Here is a 16,718-nt window from a genome sequence, read left to right on the forward strand (position 1 = left end):
TAAAATTGAGATAGGATTGAAACCTCTTATGATTCCAAAGGCTAAATGCAGCAGTAACATAAATAATGCTGTAAATTACAAGCAAAATGAAAACTTGGTCAGAAAATATATGATGTAATTTGTACTTTGGGGTAAATTGGTCCCTGGCTGCCCAGGGTAGGGAAGGTATGACCTGCATCAGGCCGAAGTATATGGCTGGGAGTCTGAATCTATGCAATTATTACAGAAAACAAATGACATACCTTAAAATACTTCAAAAAGCCAGCATCCTCATGAGATTTATTGCAGTCTGACCCCCTCTGCCGGTCACCCGCTTGCTGCCTGTGTCCCAGGGCCAGCAGCTCAACATAGGCAGCGAGATTTGTAGAAATGAAGTGGAAAATGATGGGTACCATCGTAAAAGGGATGAAGAGGCAATTTGGGGGCACTGGCACCAGTAGGTCAAGGATGTAGATGGCATCGTGACATAACCCTAACCCCAGGTGACCGGGTTTGGGTTTGAGATACGAGCTGCTAAAAGACAGTACTAGCTACAGTGTAGAAAGGAAGGAGGTCTGATAACTGGCATTTGGGTGAACTATGAGGGTTTTTTGTAAAAATTGCTTTTGTATCTCTCCTGTTTGATCTGCTTCTGTCAAGATGTAAAGCAGTAAAAGAAGAAAAATGTAATTTAGAACAAGGACGTACAGGAAGCGGTTGGGGGGAAAAGCATTTTCTTGAAAAACAATGGGGCTTTTCCTGAGGAAACAAGTGTTCAGTTAAAAATAAGCCTTATTTTGATGGAATGTTTGATTGTCGAAATTGGGATAAAGCTGTGCCAGGAATGCTGAGATATAGTGATCAATAATGTCAAAACATGCACAATACCAAGTATTTTTTAATTAATAGTTTTTCATCCCAAGGGAGGAGGTTTTCAGCTTTTTTTCCTTGCCTTGAGAAAAAAATATTGATATGTGGATGTTCCTATAACACAGCAGGAATTCAGGCAGCTCTAGGTTTTTAGATCAGCGCTGCTGGTAAGGATGTAAACAAATAGATCCCATATAGCTCATTTTACTTTCCAGATTCCTTCGCATTATCCCATACTATGCTTTGGCCTTCATGATATATTCCCATGCTGCGAGGAGCCACTGAAGATCAACCAGTTAAATGTATGTGCTTTCTGTTAAACAGAAACAGTCCCACTACCCGTAGGGAGACGTAGGGAGACCGTGTTGTGTGTTAGAAGTTATTCAGAGAGGTGCTTAAGTACTTTGTTAGACAGAAGCTTCAGCAAGTAATTGAAAGCCTGCAAATAGCTCCCTTAAGACCCCGTCAATTCCTCCAGCTTATTTCTTTAAGAATGAACAGAAAGAGACACCTTTTATCACAGATTTTCTCCATATAGCTTTTATTTTGGTTTGTGGTTTTCTTTTACAGGTTTTTTAAATAATGCTTACCAGTATAGTGCATCTCAAGACGGAAATACTCTATTTAAACCTAGATTGATAAAAAGTTTGTGTAGAGTCAAAACAGTAAAACATTTTGAAGTCTTTGTTACTCTAAATATTCTTAAAACTCTATGTAAACTTCTTAGGATTTTCTGTTGCTTCAGATATTCATCAGGAAACAGAGTCTAATACAGCTGTATAGTAAACCTTTCCCCATTTGTGTTTGCATTAAAAAAAAGAGCTGTTAATCATAAATTGAAAATTCTGAAGCAGAAATAAAAACAGTAATTGGGTAATCTATGCATAAAGCATTGTAATATCCCAAGGCACTTAGTTTTGGATCACAATGTTTTGGTTTGAGAACAGGCTCTTCTTGTTAAATCAAGAAGGTTTAGAAACATAAAAAAGAAATAATCCAAATTCATAATTTCCTTTAAATAAGGATGCCTGGTTTCTGTCTGAGAGACCATTTATCCTCTGCTCCGCTTTTTTTTTTCACTGCTTTTCTACGGGCTCCACACCATACTGACCTTCCCTGTTACAGAAATTTCAGATTTTCCTCATCTGGAGATGGATGGAGAAAACAGTGCAAGTGCCTCACCCTAGAATAAGCCTACTTTGCTGTAAGGAGAGCCCTAGAGCTTCAGATCTGCAAACAGATCTTTGGTCTCTTTATAAATGTCTCTTTCCCTTCTTTACACTTGATAGCGAAAGAAGAGATGTATTTGTATTTAGACTTTTTACTTATCAATAATTCTGCATTCTAGAAGCTGAGCAGGACTGAAGGTGCAATCCTAAAAGATTATACAATGTTTCTGGTCTTTGGTTAGTAAACACAGTGCTATATTAAAGAATAAAACCTTTATAATAGAGATGTATCAGCCAAGTACAGAAAACTGCTGTACTACATCCCATCACTTGGATCCCTACCTGGATGAACGGTTACATGGCCAATCCTGTTCTAAAGGACAGGTGCCACATTCAACTAAATTATTAACAATAGGATTTGTAACTCGTTTAACAAGCATATATACTTGATCCAAGCCAGAGGACTTAAGTTTTGTGATGGTGATTCAGTTTCAGGATGTGGATGTCTGACCTGATTTATGTGTCGGTCATATACTACATGGAACAGAAAGCTCAGAATTACAGTACTAGCGGTGTAGTCAGTCTTGTCTGAGTGATGTTATTAGCATGAATCAAGCCTATACAGTGATTTTGGTCTACTCTATACTGCGGCCTCTGCTAGCTATCCTACAGAGCAGATACAAACTCAGAATTATTCCAGCCTGTGACAAAAAATATGGTCATCAAACACCTGCTTATTGGACTTTTCAAAGGCCTCATTGCAGAGTGGGCACTCCAGGAGATGGCTCTGCACATGGGCCTCATATTGACTTGTTTCACTGTCTTCAGGAAATACTTCATCGCACATGGGGCATTTCCTTATAGAAACCTGAAGTACAAAGCAAATGCAAATAAAGTCAGTTTAAAAGTTATATTCAAAGAGAAGAAACAGAAGAGTTTAGTAGCCAGATATTATCACTTTTGGACAAGTCTTTCTGACTTCTAACACTGAAGTTTTCAGATGTCTCCAGCACTTAAAAGTCAAGGGCTTCTGAGAAGTACTCTAACTTTCCATCTTACATAGCAAATGTTCATGTCTCTAATATGAAATAAAGTATTTAGCAGCTGCACGCTGCTCATTCTGACATTAGATGCTGCCAAGAGCTGGTCCTTAAAGATTAAGGTCAACAGAGTCTCCTTTCTCTTCCTTAACACATATAAGTCTTACTAATTGTACGTGTTTAGCATACGTGGCTCCATTTTGTTGTCCACTATCTTACCAGGACTAAACCAGCACGTAGACAATGAGTTATAGAGCTGAACTTGGAGCTTTTTATTTCAAAATACTAATTCATGTCCATAAACCACAAATTCATGTCCAGTTGTGTCCGGTTTACTTACTAAGTCTGCAGCTCCTGCCCCCAGCTTTGCTCCCGCAGCTGCAAAAAGAAGTAGTCAATTTAGCCACAACAAAATGATTAACAATGTAATGTGCTGATAACTAGTAATTCTTGAAACATGAGGATGTGGCTCTGGATGTAAACCTCTATATTTAGGACTATGGAAACTGGACATAAGCCACAGAACTAGCTGTCTCACAGCTGAATAAACTAGCTAATAGTTGTCTCTCTTGGCAGAAAATGAACAGACAGCTGATCACTTAAGTCAGCTCTTAACACCTGGCAGCATTTTGCAGCTGCCAGGTCATCTGCACACATGCAAAGCTGCACAGAGGTGCTGCTAATAATGTCTTTTCTACAGCATTTCAGTTTGAGAGGGAGGATAATTTGCTGAGACTCTAACTGACGTGTATTTGCGGTTTCAGACAGAATGCCAAGTAATCTCACCAGAGTACGGATTTCCAAACAGAAGGCCTCCTACTTCTGGACTTGGAATTGGAGCTTGAGCTTGTGAAGCAACAGAGAAGGAAGAAACCTCTTCAGCCTGTGCGAGATGCCTCAGGAGTTCATCTTCCCTCTGTTTCTGCAAAGGTACAGAATGGCAGAATGTATTTCCAGATGCTCAGGAGACCATTTCAGAGAAAAGTCATGCTTTGCACTAACACAGATCCTCTCATATCAGAAGCAAAATTGCTCTGAACTTCTTTTAGGTAGCTCAGCGTTAGTCCTGATTGACAGAATGGGAAAGTGAGGTAAGGAAGGGCAAGGATCTATTCTGTGGCCTGCTTGGAAAGGCAGACAGTATGATCGCAATGGAGTAATGCATTTTAAAAGACAGAAGGCTGTCATGAAGTCACGCAGACTAAGCAACAAAACTGAGCAGTCACTGTTTAGACTGGACAAAAAGGCTATGTTTGCTTAAATGACTAAGTCCATTCATTTCAGTGCTGTAAGAATGAAGCTAACATTAGGAGTTTTTGAAAATGCCCACGCTCTTATGGATAAACCAGTCTATTCTGTGGTGGGGGAAAAAAATGCATGTTTTTGGGCCCTCCCTCTTAGGCTGTACAGTCGTGGCAGCAACACCACACCACGAGTGTAAGCAGAGAGTCATTTCTACATGCCTGCAGACAGCCTGGCAGCCTGGCTTAGGTGATGGTGCACGTGCGGGCACAGTTAGCGATCTGTTTGGTGTAAGGGTTAATGGAACTGAACACTAGACTGAGAGATCAGTGTCGTATTCAGTACAGGAGAAAGGCGAGGGAGTTGTGCCAAGTTCTCACCTGATTTTCCTCATTAGCTTCATTCTTTTTTGCCTGCAGAATCTGAAACAAACGCTTCTGCTCCTCAAGTTCTTTCATTAAGTCCTGGTTTTGTTGCTATGAAGGAAGAGTGTTATTTGGTAAATCATGGGAAACTGACAATTAAATGATGTCAGCTTCAAGTACTGGAGCTGTCATATCCTAGCTGACTCATGCTGTATTGATTACCAACAAATAACCTTCACTTTCATTGCAAGTCTTACCATTTCAGAGTTTAACACCTAGTAAGTATATCTCTATGTCATCACTCATGGTCTGTATTTTCATTACAACATGTGAGATGACGTCCGAAGGGGACGTATGACAGGTCAAACAAAGAGAGGGGTTGAAGAAAAGGAATTCATACAGCTGAAAAATCCACCCTGGCAGGTGAGAGCTATCCAAGCGTGCCAGGTTTCCTGGTGCTGTCAGACTTGCGTTGATGGTGGATAGCCAGTACATCCTTAGGAATTAATCTTGTAGCTGACTCTTGAATTAAATCAGTAAATTAGATAAGCTAGAGTACTCAGGGGTTCTGCAGTCATTCTCAAAGTACCACTCTAAGAATCCTGAACATTTGGCATCACAGCGGAGGTAATCACATCATCTATTTTAGGCATCTAATTTTCAATGCCAAAGTCAGAGTAGAGCCTCCAAAAGCTTCCCCAGTAGCACATACAGAGAGAGAAGCACCTTTAGAAGGTCACTCAGGACAACAGGCTAAAGATGATGTGACAGCCTCAGTCATTGCCAATGATGGTTTCTTCAGGAGAAAGAAAGGCCACAGCATGCTGCCCTTTTCTTTTATATCATTCACGTTCCTTCAAGGAGTGATTTCCCATGCTGAGGTTTGTGGATTACTTCTAAAAGGTCTGCAGTGGTTACCCAAGAAAAGCAAGCCTTTTGTCCATAAACTTAATTTATTTACAAATATAGTCATTGGCAGCATCACAGAGAAATTGTGATGGTTCTGCAAATTGAAAGAAGGTGAGAAACAGCACTGTCGGTGAATCTCAGCTCCCCTGCACAGATACTGGCAGGTTCCAAAGAGCTCTGTGCCCAGCACTTTTGGGACCATCTCCCTAGCTGCACCCCCACAAATCCTGGGCTCCTTCTGCAGACAGGGGGGACAGAAAAAGCGAGTTCCGCCTTCGACCCCTTCAAGTATTCCACGCAACATTCAAGCTCCTTATTTTCCTCCTTCTGCACAGAAATCACAGATTTTCATGAGTGGAATTGCAAAGAGGTGTCGTAGAAGGATGTGGGGCAGAGCACCAAACTACAGAACAGAAACTTTGTATTGTTTACAGCTTGTTTTGGTGCATTCTGACCATATTGCATCTATTTCATTGATTATTAAATGCTAAATTTAAGATATTAAAGATGAGAAAGGGACAAAAATATAAACAGAGAGGAGAAGACGAGCAAGGTTGCTGCCTTACACCAATTACCAGTTAGCTTCCTGTTGGAAGTAAAATTAACAGCATGTAGCCTGGGCAGATTTAGGTCAACCTGTTTTATTTACCCATAAGTCCCAGTCCTGAAACAATTTTGCTTAGATGCAATGATTTGCAATCAGCCAAACATCAGTCCTGAATTCCCGCTGATTTCCTTTATCCCTTGAGCTGACTCAGAAGAGATAAAGACAGAGACTGAATTTTCCTGCTACGGAGAATGAATATTACCGTTTCTAGTTATACAGGTGTTTCTTCCAAAACTAAAATATATGTTTATACTATAAGAATATATGTATACTCTAAGAATCTGCCAGATGGTGTGTTCACTGAACCACCTATGTGGACAGTCATGCCACCATCGACATTTTCTGTCATGGAAACCCCTAGATTCTCCTAAGATTGAGCAGTATTTGTACCTGCACAATGCCAAAGATGCCTCAGCCTCTCTGCCCTGGCTCCCCGAAGCACTGTGATGCTCAGGGAAGGCTTTACCTGTTGAGTTCCAATCGCGCGTAACTGGCGATTCTCTTCCTTCAAACTTTCAAGCTGCTCTGTCTTGTCCCGGTCCATGAGAGACAGGTTTTCCATTTCTTTCTCATAATTCAACACTTGAGACTAGGGAGAAAGAAGGGTGGGCAGAAAGTGAGAATCGAACAGCTCTGAGTGAGGAGCACAGGCACTTTTTGCTGCAGAAAGCAAAGCTCCAGAACCCATGGCTGCTTAAATTTTTTTTCTGCAAACATTTTTCCATTCAAACCTTTGTAGAAACTGAGAATAGAGTTTTCTACAAAGTTACATGGGGATATACTGGAGCTGATGTATTCATCAGAACACAGTATTCATTTGTACCTTCTCTGGGGAGCTTTCTAAGTTTCAACATAACACTTCTAGTCTGAGAAGGGAGAGAGCAAAGAGAAAGCCAGAAACTCTATAGCCGGATGGTTGTCCCATTGCTCTGGGTCTCCCATGTCCCAGACTTAACCCCCAAGCTATTTCCAGTCTGCCTCCTCCCTTCACGTACCTCCCAGCTACAAGTCTTGTTTTCATCCAAGTACTGAACATAATTTTAGAATGTTTTTCAGAACTGAAGTGTTTTCTGCCTGGATCCTTAACTAGCAGGAAGTAAACAACAGTCTGATTTTGGTCAACTTAATGAGTGTGCAAAGGGGATGGTTTTTAGGGAATAAAATCCTGACAGTTTCTCTTAGCACATCCCCCTCTACCCTCCCTTCCAGAACACAGATTTCTTGAGGTTTCCTGGAGGTCAGATCATATCAAAGGTTGACATTTTCCTAAAGAACCCAGGTAATCAAAAAAGAAACTCATACACTACATATTTGCTCAAGATTGCTCAGTCCTCTGTCAGAGGCAAAGCAAAGTGAAGGAGGGCAGCTCTGTGTTTGCTACCTGCAGCTGGTCCATGTGATCCAGTGCTGTTTTCAGTCTGGTTTCCAGGCGTTCCTTGTCAGAGGTCACATCCTGAATTTGTTCTTTGAGTCTATTCAGAACAAATCAAAACACATCATACTTTCATGGGTGGAAATTTAATCCATAAAGGCAAGGTGCTTACATGAAATCCTGTTTGGAGATATGCTGTAAATACACTTACTGGTGCAGTTCTGCTTCTCTGCAGTCATCCAGCTCCTTTAGTTGTTTATTTTCCTTCTTCAGGGAATTCAGCTCCAGTTCCAGTTTCTCTGTGTTGCTCCTTAGAGACTCTAAACTATTCTGCAGCTCCTGAAAATCACAGTGAGGTTGACAGGAGGTAAATGGGACCCAAGCAATAGTGCTGCTGCACTGGAACTGTAAAATCCCTCAAACACAACATTTCCAGGCAGCCCAGCTGAAGGAGGGAAATCTCTCCTTTGCATCCCAACTACTCTTTCAGACACCATTTAATTTATATTAAGCCCTGAGCAAAACTGAAGGAGGAAAAGACAATGGTAATACGATTTTGGGACAGCCTACAAAACATTTTTGAACAGTCCCCTTCGCATATCTTCCTGACTCCTGTGTCTGCAGATGCCTCTTGTTCACCGTTATTGTTCTTATCACAGTAGAGGTCTTGTATGATTTGGTAAAGGATTAAACAGATAATATGGGGAGAAACCTCTCTAGTTTTCTCCTGGAAGCATACAGTGGAACATGCATGCTTCAGGACCTGACTCAGACCCACTTCATCTTTCAGACTTAAAGTTTCTGACTTATTTTATTTACTTTTTTGTTTACCTGCATCTTGTTGAGCTCTTTCTGCAGATCGATGTTTTGTTTCTTGAGACTTGCACAGCTTGCTTTCAGCTCCTCGTTTTCTTTATGCAGATTTTTGTTTTGTAGTTCAATCTCCTCCACTTCTCCCTGGCAAGGAACAAAGTTGTTCAGTCGTAACAGAAGCACCGAAAAGCTACATTCCAAATAGCACAGTGGGAAGAGCAAAGAAAGATGAGCTCTGCAAAAGGGAACACTCTGTACCTCCCCGTGCTTTCAGTACTAGCGCGGACCAGATGGCTACTTCACTCTCCCCAGTCTGTCCAAAACTGACCATCAACCCAGCCCCGACACTAAGCACATACTGCCCCTGATCTTTAAGATGCTCTGTGCCTTTTGTGTCTGCAGAAGTCAGCAGAGGCAGAGGTTTGGGGCTTTTTGCAGTTTGTTAGATTAGAATCACATGCGCAGTGTAGTCATTAACAAAAGGGCTGCACATAAGACATTGCAAAATAAGTGTGCTTGGCTTCACAGCACCTCAGTTGTTGTGTATGTGCATTCTTTTACTCCCATCTAATGGGAGACTGTTTCCAAGAAAATGACATTTTCATTTAAAAATATCCAAAGGGCCCTGAAACACTATGTATTAAGTCGCTCCCCATTGCAAGGGGCTCACAATCTAAGTGATAAATGGCAGGTGGAGGAACAAAGGCTGCCCAAATTTGTGTGACTGAGCAGTAGCAAAGCCAAGAATAGGATCCAAGTCTGCTGAGTTCCTGCTTGGCATCTGATTCACCAGATCACTCCATGTCAGCAGTGAGCATATGGCAATAAAAGCAGAGGCAGGAAAAAGCAGGGAAAGAGAGAACACCTACCTGTGTGGTAACCACCAGGATATCATCCTCAGTCTCTGCTCTGAACTGGAAAGGCACGCTGGCCCCCCGGACCACGCCATCCTGGTCAACGTAGCAGAACTGGTAGTATTCATCATCTTTTGGCAGGTAGTAAGCTTCAGACAAACATAACGACCCTGTCATATGCAGCTTCTAATTATTCAAGTCTGTTAACTCTACAGCACAGAAAGTGAGAACCTCAGAAAACTGAGACATCCTAGTTCAGCATTGTTCCTGCACTGTTAGTCATTCCCTGTGCCAGTGATAAGAAAACAAACAATGTCGCTCACTCAGGATGGCAGAATTTAGCAGACTCAAAATTCTGTGATTTACTATGGGATTTGAAAGAAGTCTCCCAACGCATGGTCCTGCAGATATCCTGTAATTTTGAATGCAGTGCTTATTGGTGGCAGGAAAGTGGAAATCTGTGTGTGCACGTGCACGTACATCCCCCAAGCTCCCCGCTCACCTTTAAACTGGATCTGTTGCTTCACAGCGGTATCACTGCGGGCATCACTGGGTAGAGGAGCCCACATGAACGTGTAATATTCCCGGGTTGTTTTCCATCCCACCTGCAACAGCAAAATTGTTACAAGGCATCACACAGTGCATGTTTACCCTGTGGTAATGGGACTATATTTCCACATGGATCAGTTACTGGGAGGATTTTTGCGTTGATATTATGACTTCTAAGAGTTGTGGCCTATACACGAAAGGATAATCAGAGTGTTTGATTAGCCTTGAAGCTTTTCAGGTCACAACAGGTGTGGCATTTTGTCGCAAGGCATAATAAAGATGTTGCATTACACAAGGTTATTACTGAAAAAAATTCCCCAACACTGTTCTGTCAAAGCCCACGCTGTTTGTTTCTTCTGCTGCTGCCTTCTCATACTTCTGGTTTCACAGTACTCACTTACCCGGAAGATGCCCACCCAGTCCTTCCCGCGAGGAACGATGTTCTGTGTGAGGGTGTAATAACAGGTTATGTCTCCTCCGGGAACATAAAACTTGTCCACATTGTTAAAGATGACCTGGGAGAAGTGGCAGTTGTCTAAGAGGACGGCAGAAGTGGGAGGCTCATCTGAGGTCTCATCCATCGTGGAAGTCTGCAAGAGGAAAGAATAAGGGGATTATCTCGTCTTGAGATGCTGACAACGCAGTTGTGTCTGTGAAGGGTATGAAGAGGTACGGCTGGGAATGAGACAGTGGGAGGTCCAAAACCCCCTATGCACACACCCAGGTTTCTCAGCAAGGCACAGGAGCTCGCTGATGTCCCTGCCGCTGTGGCCAGGCTGCTGCTCACGCTCACTTTTTCATCTGACTGCTGCTTCCCAGCCATGCTACCTGGTGCTCTGAGGCTGCCAGCGTGGCACAGCAACCTCTCTCCTTTGTGGGACCTGCGAACCAGACCTGCTGACTGTTCTACAGATCTCCTACACGGGAGAGGCAGTGATGCCTTGCAGCAGGAGGAGCATGCACACCTGCTGTGGGATCCAGTGCTTGAAGACCCTGCTGGATCGCCAGCTGTCCCCACAGCACGTTTTTCATGTGATTTGGCACGCCAGGCACATCCCCACCGTATGTAGTTAATGTGGGGGTGCATCAGCTCTGCTGAAATCTGGGGACTAGCACAGTGCTTGAGAATAACAGAGGTTTCGCTGCATCAGTGAGATGCTCCGACAGTAATATAAGACAAAAATAGCAGCTTACAGTCGTTGTGCTAGGAGCTTCCAGACTAGTGCAGTCGCAGCCCTGCCACACTCCCCCTTCACTGCCTGACCGTGGTGAGACATACAAGACGCACGCATGCTGCTGATAAACAAACTCAACAGCCTCCGCGCTTTCTGCATTCCGATCCAACGCAATGACTCGACCTCCAAATACAGTGTCTTTCATCTTCAGCTTCCTGGGTGCGAGGGAAGAGAGGTACCTTGCTAAGCTCAGCTCCCATGGAAGAGCACAACCGGAGGAGATCCTGGTTAGGCAGGTCGTCTTAGTTGTGTCTCGCGAGCCTGTGTCATGAGGCTATTATAGCCTTGCTACTCGTGACTGCCTCGCTGAAACCGCAAGATGATTCTCAGTAGCGAAATGAATATGTAGCATGACAGCCAGGTCAACAAATAGCACTAAAGCTTTTGCATGAGTTATCTATACAGAAAACTGTGCGGTGTGTTGTGACACTACAAATCACACAACATAAATCTGTAGTGGGTGCATCAATCAAAACAGTACCCACGCTGCCAGGAGCTGAGGCAGGACTGGAAACAGAACACTAAATCACCCCCTTTGCCACCACATCTCGCAGGCAGACAGGCTTCAGCCCTGGCAATCTGTCAAGGGGCAGATCGCTGCTGAGAAAACCCTGCCGCCAATCCCGGACAATTCAATTCCAGGAATCCAAAGCAGAACCTTCTCAGCTGCTCTCGGTGACAGCAGCAGCGAGCAAGGATTGACCTCAGAATGGAGGGAAAGTTCATCATGAGCAGCCATCCCACTGGAGCATGTCAGGTCATCTCTAATCCAGAAGTTTCACATGGAAATGAACTCCCTGGAACCCCGCTTTTTTTTTTTTTTGGCATCACCCAGGAGATCGTCTGTTTTCTGTGCCAAAGAAAGGCCTGAAAATCAGGCAGAAGTGCAGAGGGGGTTTGCGGGGTGTGCTTGGAGAGCAAAAGGTATCCACAGCTGGAAAGAGCAGAGAGAACTGCCCTGACACCGGCTGCCATGGGAGGAGGGAGAATTCCTCCTGCGGGAAGCGGAAGGCAGGGCAGGTTGTAGGAATGGATGTGGTACAATCCTCCCGGAGAGCCAGGACGGCAGGTTCACCTTTAGCTAGCTCAGTAAAGCGCAGGAAACGGCGTGCGATTCATCTAAACCTCAGTCATTATCTGCCCGATGTCAGTCTTTCCTACCCCAATGCGCCTTTATGATTTGCAAATGGCAGGGACCTCTTTACAGCCACCAGACAGGAAAAAAAAAAAAGAAAATAAAGCTAAGGACAGCACCTTCATCATGTTTCTGCGTCGCTTCAGGACAGGACAGGACAGGACATGAGCCCTTACTGCCACCAGGCTTAAAAGTAATTTGCAAAGAAAATGAAGAGTCAGTGTCTGGATGCAGCAAAACAACGCATTCTGCTGCAAAAAAAAAAGATGTTTTGGTGAAAGTAAGTGTGATGTTGAAGAAAAACAACCCACGTAGAGTGCGCTGATGGCAGAGCCAGGAAAAGATGGCAGGAAGTAGAGTGGGGAGGACATTTTATTAACGTTGACATTTTTTGTTTGGCGAAGAGCTTCCCAAGTCCCCAGCCAAGGCAGAGGGGCCCGAGGGGATGGGGGCAGCTCCCCCTGCGGGGTGTCCCCGCCCGGGGGGAGGCAGTGAGGTGTCGGTACAGCTCACCCAAATAAATCCCGCTTCCCCCGGTGCCCAGGGCCCAGCCTCTCGCCGGGGACTTTCGGGATTTTTTCCTTTTCGTTCGCTGTTGCCGTTTCCCTCTTTAATTAACCCGCAGCGCCCCGAAAAAAAAAATCACAAAAACGCGGATTCCCCCTTCCCAAGCGAAACCGATCTCCAGCCGCGGTAGGACACCGGGCAGTCCCCCGCCGCCGGGTCCCACGGGGCAGGGGGGCCGGCTCCGGTCCCCGTTGGCATCCCCGTGCGTGGGGTCCCGGCGAAGGGCCGGGAGCGGACAGGAATGTCCCTCCCCCGGACCCCGGGCCAGGCACCCCCCGTCTCCGCCACCGGGAAACGAAAGTGAAAGTATCGCCGTCGCTTCGCAGCGGGGCAACCCCGCCCCGCGGCCTCCCGTGGAATCCCCGGGGGGCGGAATCAGGTTCCGGTAGGGGCACACGGGACCCCGCCGCCGCCCCCCGCCTCACTCACCGAGAAGCGGGGCTGGAACCCTCCGGGTCTGCGAGGAGGAGGCGGAGGAGCAGGAACAGGCGGAGCCCCCCTGTCCCGGGACACCTCCCCCTGGGCGGTCCCGGCCGCGCTGCTGGGACTCGTAGTTCGGTGCGGGGAGTGGCCTCTCCCCCCAGCACCGCCCTGCAGCGCCGGCGCTCCGGTTGCGGGGTGGGCACAGACCGGGGGCACCGGTGCCGGCTGTCCCGGGCCGCCTGGCTTGGGAGGGGGTGGGAGCTTGGCAAAGCGTGAGCCTGACGCCCCGGTAACGAGTCAGGGCCCTGGGGAGGCCCCTCCGACCGCCCCCCTCCTCCGGGGCACTCCGGCGGGCGGGACACCGGGCCGCGGGCGGGCCCGCCGGCCCCCGCCTCACCCCAGCGGCGGTGCCCAGCGGTTGAGGTTGCCGGTAACGGGGCAGGGAGCCCGGCCTTGCCCCTGCGCCGCGGCCGGGCAGCGGCCCCCTTCACCCGGCCCCCCGGCACTAAACCTCGGCTCCAGCGTTCCAGCTGAACCAGGCGCTTTAATAAAACACAGGAAAAATGTTTAAACGTTCAAAATGATCTTTTAGGAGGGACTCGGGAGGAGGGGCGGGGGCAGGAGCAGCCGCCGGCGGCGCACGGGAGAGGGCGGCCGGGCCCGCCCCGCTGCCATCACGGCCCCGCCTCTATGGTAACCTCTATGGTAGGGGTCGCGGCCCCGCGGCCTCATGGTCCCTTGGAAGACCTCCAGACCGCCAGCCAATCAGCGAGCACGCAGCGGAAACAACCAACCAATGGCGGCCCGCTTTGCGACACCGCCCTCACGCCCCGTCGCGCTGTCCCGGATGCTGGCGGGAGGGGCTCGCTCGGCCGCAGCCAATGGGGAGCGCGGATGTTGTCCCGGCGTGCCGCGCGCCGTGCGGGGCGGCAGCCAATGAGCGCGGAGGACGCGGGGGGGACACGGCAAGGTGAGCGGGGCGGGGGCGCCGCGCTCTTCTCACAGCCGCCGCCGCCGCAGCCCCGAGCGGACCCCGCGCAGGTGGGCCCCGCTCCGGGCCTCGCCGGGCCCCGCCGATCCCCGCCGGCACCGGGGCAGCGCCGGGCCCGGGCGGGTGGCGGGGACGGGGCCCGGCCGTACCGTGCCCTTCGCCGGGAGGCGGCAGCCGGGGAGGGCGCGGGGAGCGGCGGCGCCTCCGCTGTCCCTGCGCACCCCCCGGGGCTCGGGCGGGCCCTCGGTAGGGGCTTCGACCGAGTCGGGGAAGGGAGGAATGTGCGCGGCGCTGGGTCCGCCCTGGAGAGGGCCCAGGCGGGGATTATCGGAGGGAGGGAGCGAGGGAGGGCGGGGGGGGCATCCGGAGCCGGGAGTGGGGGCGGTGGGGAAAAGCCTCGGGCGCAGCTCGGGGACGTGGCTGCGGATGGAGCTGGTGTGTGTCGGCCCCGGGGCGGGGGGGGGCGGTGCTGGCTGGTGGTGGTAGTGTTGAGATTCCCAATTCCTTCTTTCTTTCTATTTCGTTTATTTTAGATTAATCAAAATGCAGGCTCCTCTGGCTCTCCTCGGCTCCCCAGCTCTGGTGAGTCACTGCTTTTTTTTTAGAGACGTATAATGGTACTTTAGTAGATGATTGTGAAGCCTTTCTCTGTGGTGCTTGGTTCAAAACGCTGCCCTGGACACCCTCGGCTGAGGTGGGGTCGTGTGGGGTTGGTTTCACCATAGATTTAATGAGGAGGGGAAACAAGGTGACCTCTGGTGACCGGAGGGTGAGACCTACCATCTTGGTAGATGTGCAATGAACCGCAGGTCCAAGGGCTTCTCTAAAGATAAGCGACTGATTGTCACAGAGGTGCCTTTCTTTCAAGGTATGAATTAGGAAGAAAATGTGTGGAATTGTAATAACACCTGAACTGCCGTAGCAGATACGACACTCGCTGTGCTGCCGTGTGTGCTCAGTGGTACAGTTGTTCATGGACTTAATCCAACTGGCTAAAATAGAAGTATCCTACGCGTGCATGTGCCTTTGGTTTTTAGTCTTGTTTTGTTCTTGAGATGTTTTAAACAATTCTAAGATTGTTTTCCATAAAATAACTGCTTTTTTCTGAGGATGAGTGTGGACACATCCAACTACAGGAGTTAATTGTTTGTGTTTCGCTTCAGTTCCGGTGCTGTTCCAGGGCTCTGGCCAGACCAGTTTCAGTGTCTGTTTTCAGCAGGCCTGAGGTGCAGACTGTACAGGTGAGACTCTTACGTGATAAATGGCGTCCTGTATTTCTGTGCTTGCCGCCTGTGGTACTTGATGGTTCCTCCTGAGACGGAGGAGCAAGTTTGTATGTCAAGTGGAGGGCTAATATGGAGATATGACTTCTAGCCCAGATCGGTGATGGCTTATCAAGCTTGGCTCATCTTGCTCTACCTTGAGCAGAGGATAAACAGTGATCATATTTTATTAAACTTCTATATTTGTGATTAAAAGTGTCATTAGCATGTTTCTTCTCCTGTACCCCGCAGCCAGCTGGCATTTCCCCTCCACAGCTGACCCGCCGCGAGTTCCAGACCAGTGCTGTTTCCAGGGATATTGACACTGCTGCTAAGTTCATTGGTGCCGGCGCTGCCACAGTCGGTGTGGCTGGTTCAGGAGCGGGTATTGGGACGGTGTTTGGCAGCTTGATCATTGGCTATGCCAGGTGAGTAAGATTCCAGGCTGGCTTGAATTTATTCCCTTCTTCCCGCACTAAACCTAGTAGATTAGTAGAGCTTTCTCTGGAATATATGTCCAGCTCTACACGTGTAGCGTATATAAGCAGACACTGTGTTTACCTTGGAATATAAAATAATTGTTGTAATCCATTATTCTATTAAAATGACTAAGAAATCACCTGGATTGTTTGATTCCACCCTGTACTTCTGAAGGATGCAGCTGCTCTGTGGAGCTCTGCCTGCCTCTAGAAATGAAGCACCAGCTGTTAGTAGGAGCTGTCGCTTGGTACCACCAGGGCAGGTGAAACGAGCCTTCAGGGCTCAACATGTCACTAAAACCAGGGAGAAATCCTGGCTTTCTCATTCCAGCCAGTGGCTGCCTGCCATAAATCTGCTGTGTGCTCCAAAATCCGCTGCCTGTGTGACATAATCCTGGTTTTCTGTGATACGGGCTCTGGTTTGGGGTTGTTTTTTCTCACTGTGGATCCTTTCTTTTTTTTCCTTCTCTCTGTTGTGTTGTCCCCCTTGTCCAACATCCAGGAATCCATCTCTCAAGCAGCAGCTCTTCTCCTATGCCATCCTGGGCTTCGCCCTGTCTGAGGCCATGGGGCTCTTCTGTTTGATGGTGGCATTCCTTATCCTCTTTGCTATGTGACAACTTCTGGTCCTGGCTGCGGCTTCCATCACTCTGTCCTCTGCGGTTTGAGTCTGCTTCCATCAGAGCGTTCCAGACTGACAATTAAAGACAAGATTTCTCTAAATAAACTGGTGGCTTTATTTTTTTTTTCTTTATTTCTTTTTTTTTTCCTTATATGCTGGTCCAGTGGTGGGGGAGTATTTGGAGAAACTGGTTTCTTTGTTGAAGAGGGTGATGTCGTGGGTATGGAGGTAACCT

General features: G+C 47.5%; 2 protein-coding genes across 8 annotated transcripts; one reads left to right on the top strand and one right to left on the bottom strand.

Moving 5' to 3' along the window:
- Window positions 1-1,361: 1,361 nt before the first annotated feature.
- CALCOCO2 (calcium binding and coiled-coil domain 2) lies at window positions 1,362-13,286 on the bottom strand. Of its 5 annotated transcripts, none has more exons than XM_054224484.1 (12): window positions 13,136-13,286; window positions 10,171-10,359; window positions 9,723-9,825; window positions 9,236-9,369; window positions 8,385-8,510; window positions 7,765-7,892; window positions 7,563-7,653; window positions 6,648-6,770; window positions 4,681-4,776; window positions 3,845-3,980; window positions 3,399-3,436; window positions 1,362-2,886 (listed from the first exon to the last, which is right to left on the bottom strand). In XM_054224484.1, exons 2-12 carry the CDS (start codon window positions 10,348-10,350, stop codon window positions 2,710-2,712), a joined length of 1,332 nt encoding a protein of 443 aa, XP_054080459.1. In that variant the 5' UTR covers window positions 10,351-10,359; window positions 13,136-13,286; the 3' UTR covers window positions 1,362-2,709. The 5 variants fall into 5 exon arrangements, with proteins under 5 accessions (XP_054080459.1, XP_054080458.1, XP_054080456.1 ...); XM_054224483.1 differs by having other exon boundaries at window positions 9,236-9,390; XM_054224481.1 differs by lacking the exon at window positions 13,136-13,286 and adding an exon at window positions 12,259-12,302 and having other exon boundaries at window positions 9,236-9,390.
- Window positions 13,287-13,993: 707 nt separating this feature from the next.
- ATP5MC1 (ATP synthase membrane subunit c locus 1) lies at window positions 13,994-16,588 on the top strand. Of its 3 annotated transcripts, none has more exons than XM_054224486.1 (5): window positions 13,994-14,099; window positions 14,654-14,702; window positions 15,284-15,361; window positions 15,635-15,810; window positions 16,364-16,588. In XM_054224486.1, the coding sequence occupies exons 1-5, from the start codon at window positions 14,011-14,013 to the stop codon at window positions 16,476-16,478; spliced, it is 507 nt and encodes a 168-aa protein (XP_054080461.1). In that variant the 5' UTR covers window positions 13,994-14,010; the 3' UTR covers window positions 16,479-16,588. The 3 variants fall into 3 exon arrangements, with proteins under 3 accessions (XP_054080461.1, XP_054080462.1, XP_054080463.1); XM_054224487.1 differs by having other exon boundaries at window positions 14,062-14,170; XM_054224488.1 differs by lacking the exon at window positions 13,994-14,099 and adding an exon at window positions 14,293-14,366.
- Window positions 16,589-16,718: the final 130 nt, after the last annotated feature.

This window comes from Rissa tridactyla, chromosome 19, assembly GCF_028500815.1.
Source record: "Rissa tridactyla isolate bRisTri1 chromosome 19, bRisTri1.patW.cur.20221130, whole genome shotgun sequence".
Lineage (NCBI taxonomy): Eukaryota > Metazoa > Chordata > Aves > Charadriiformes > Laridae > Rissa > Rissa tridactyla.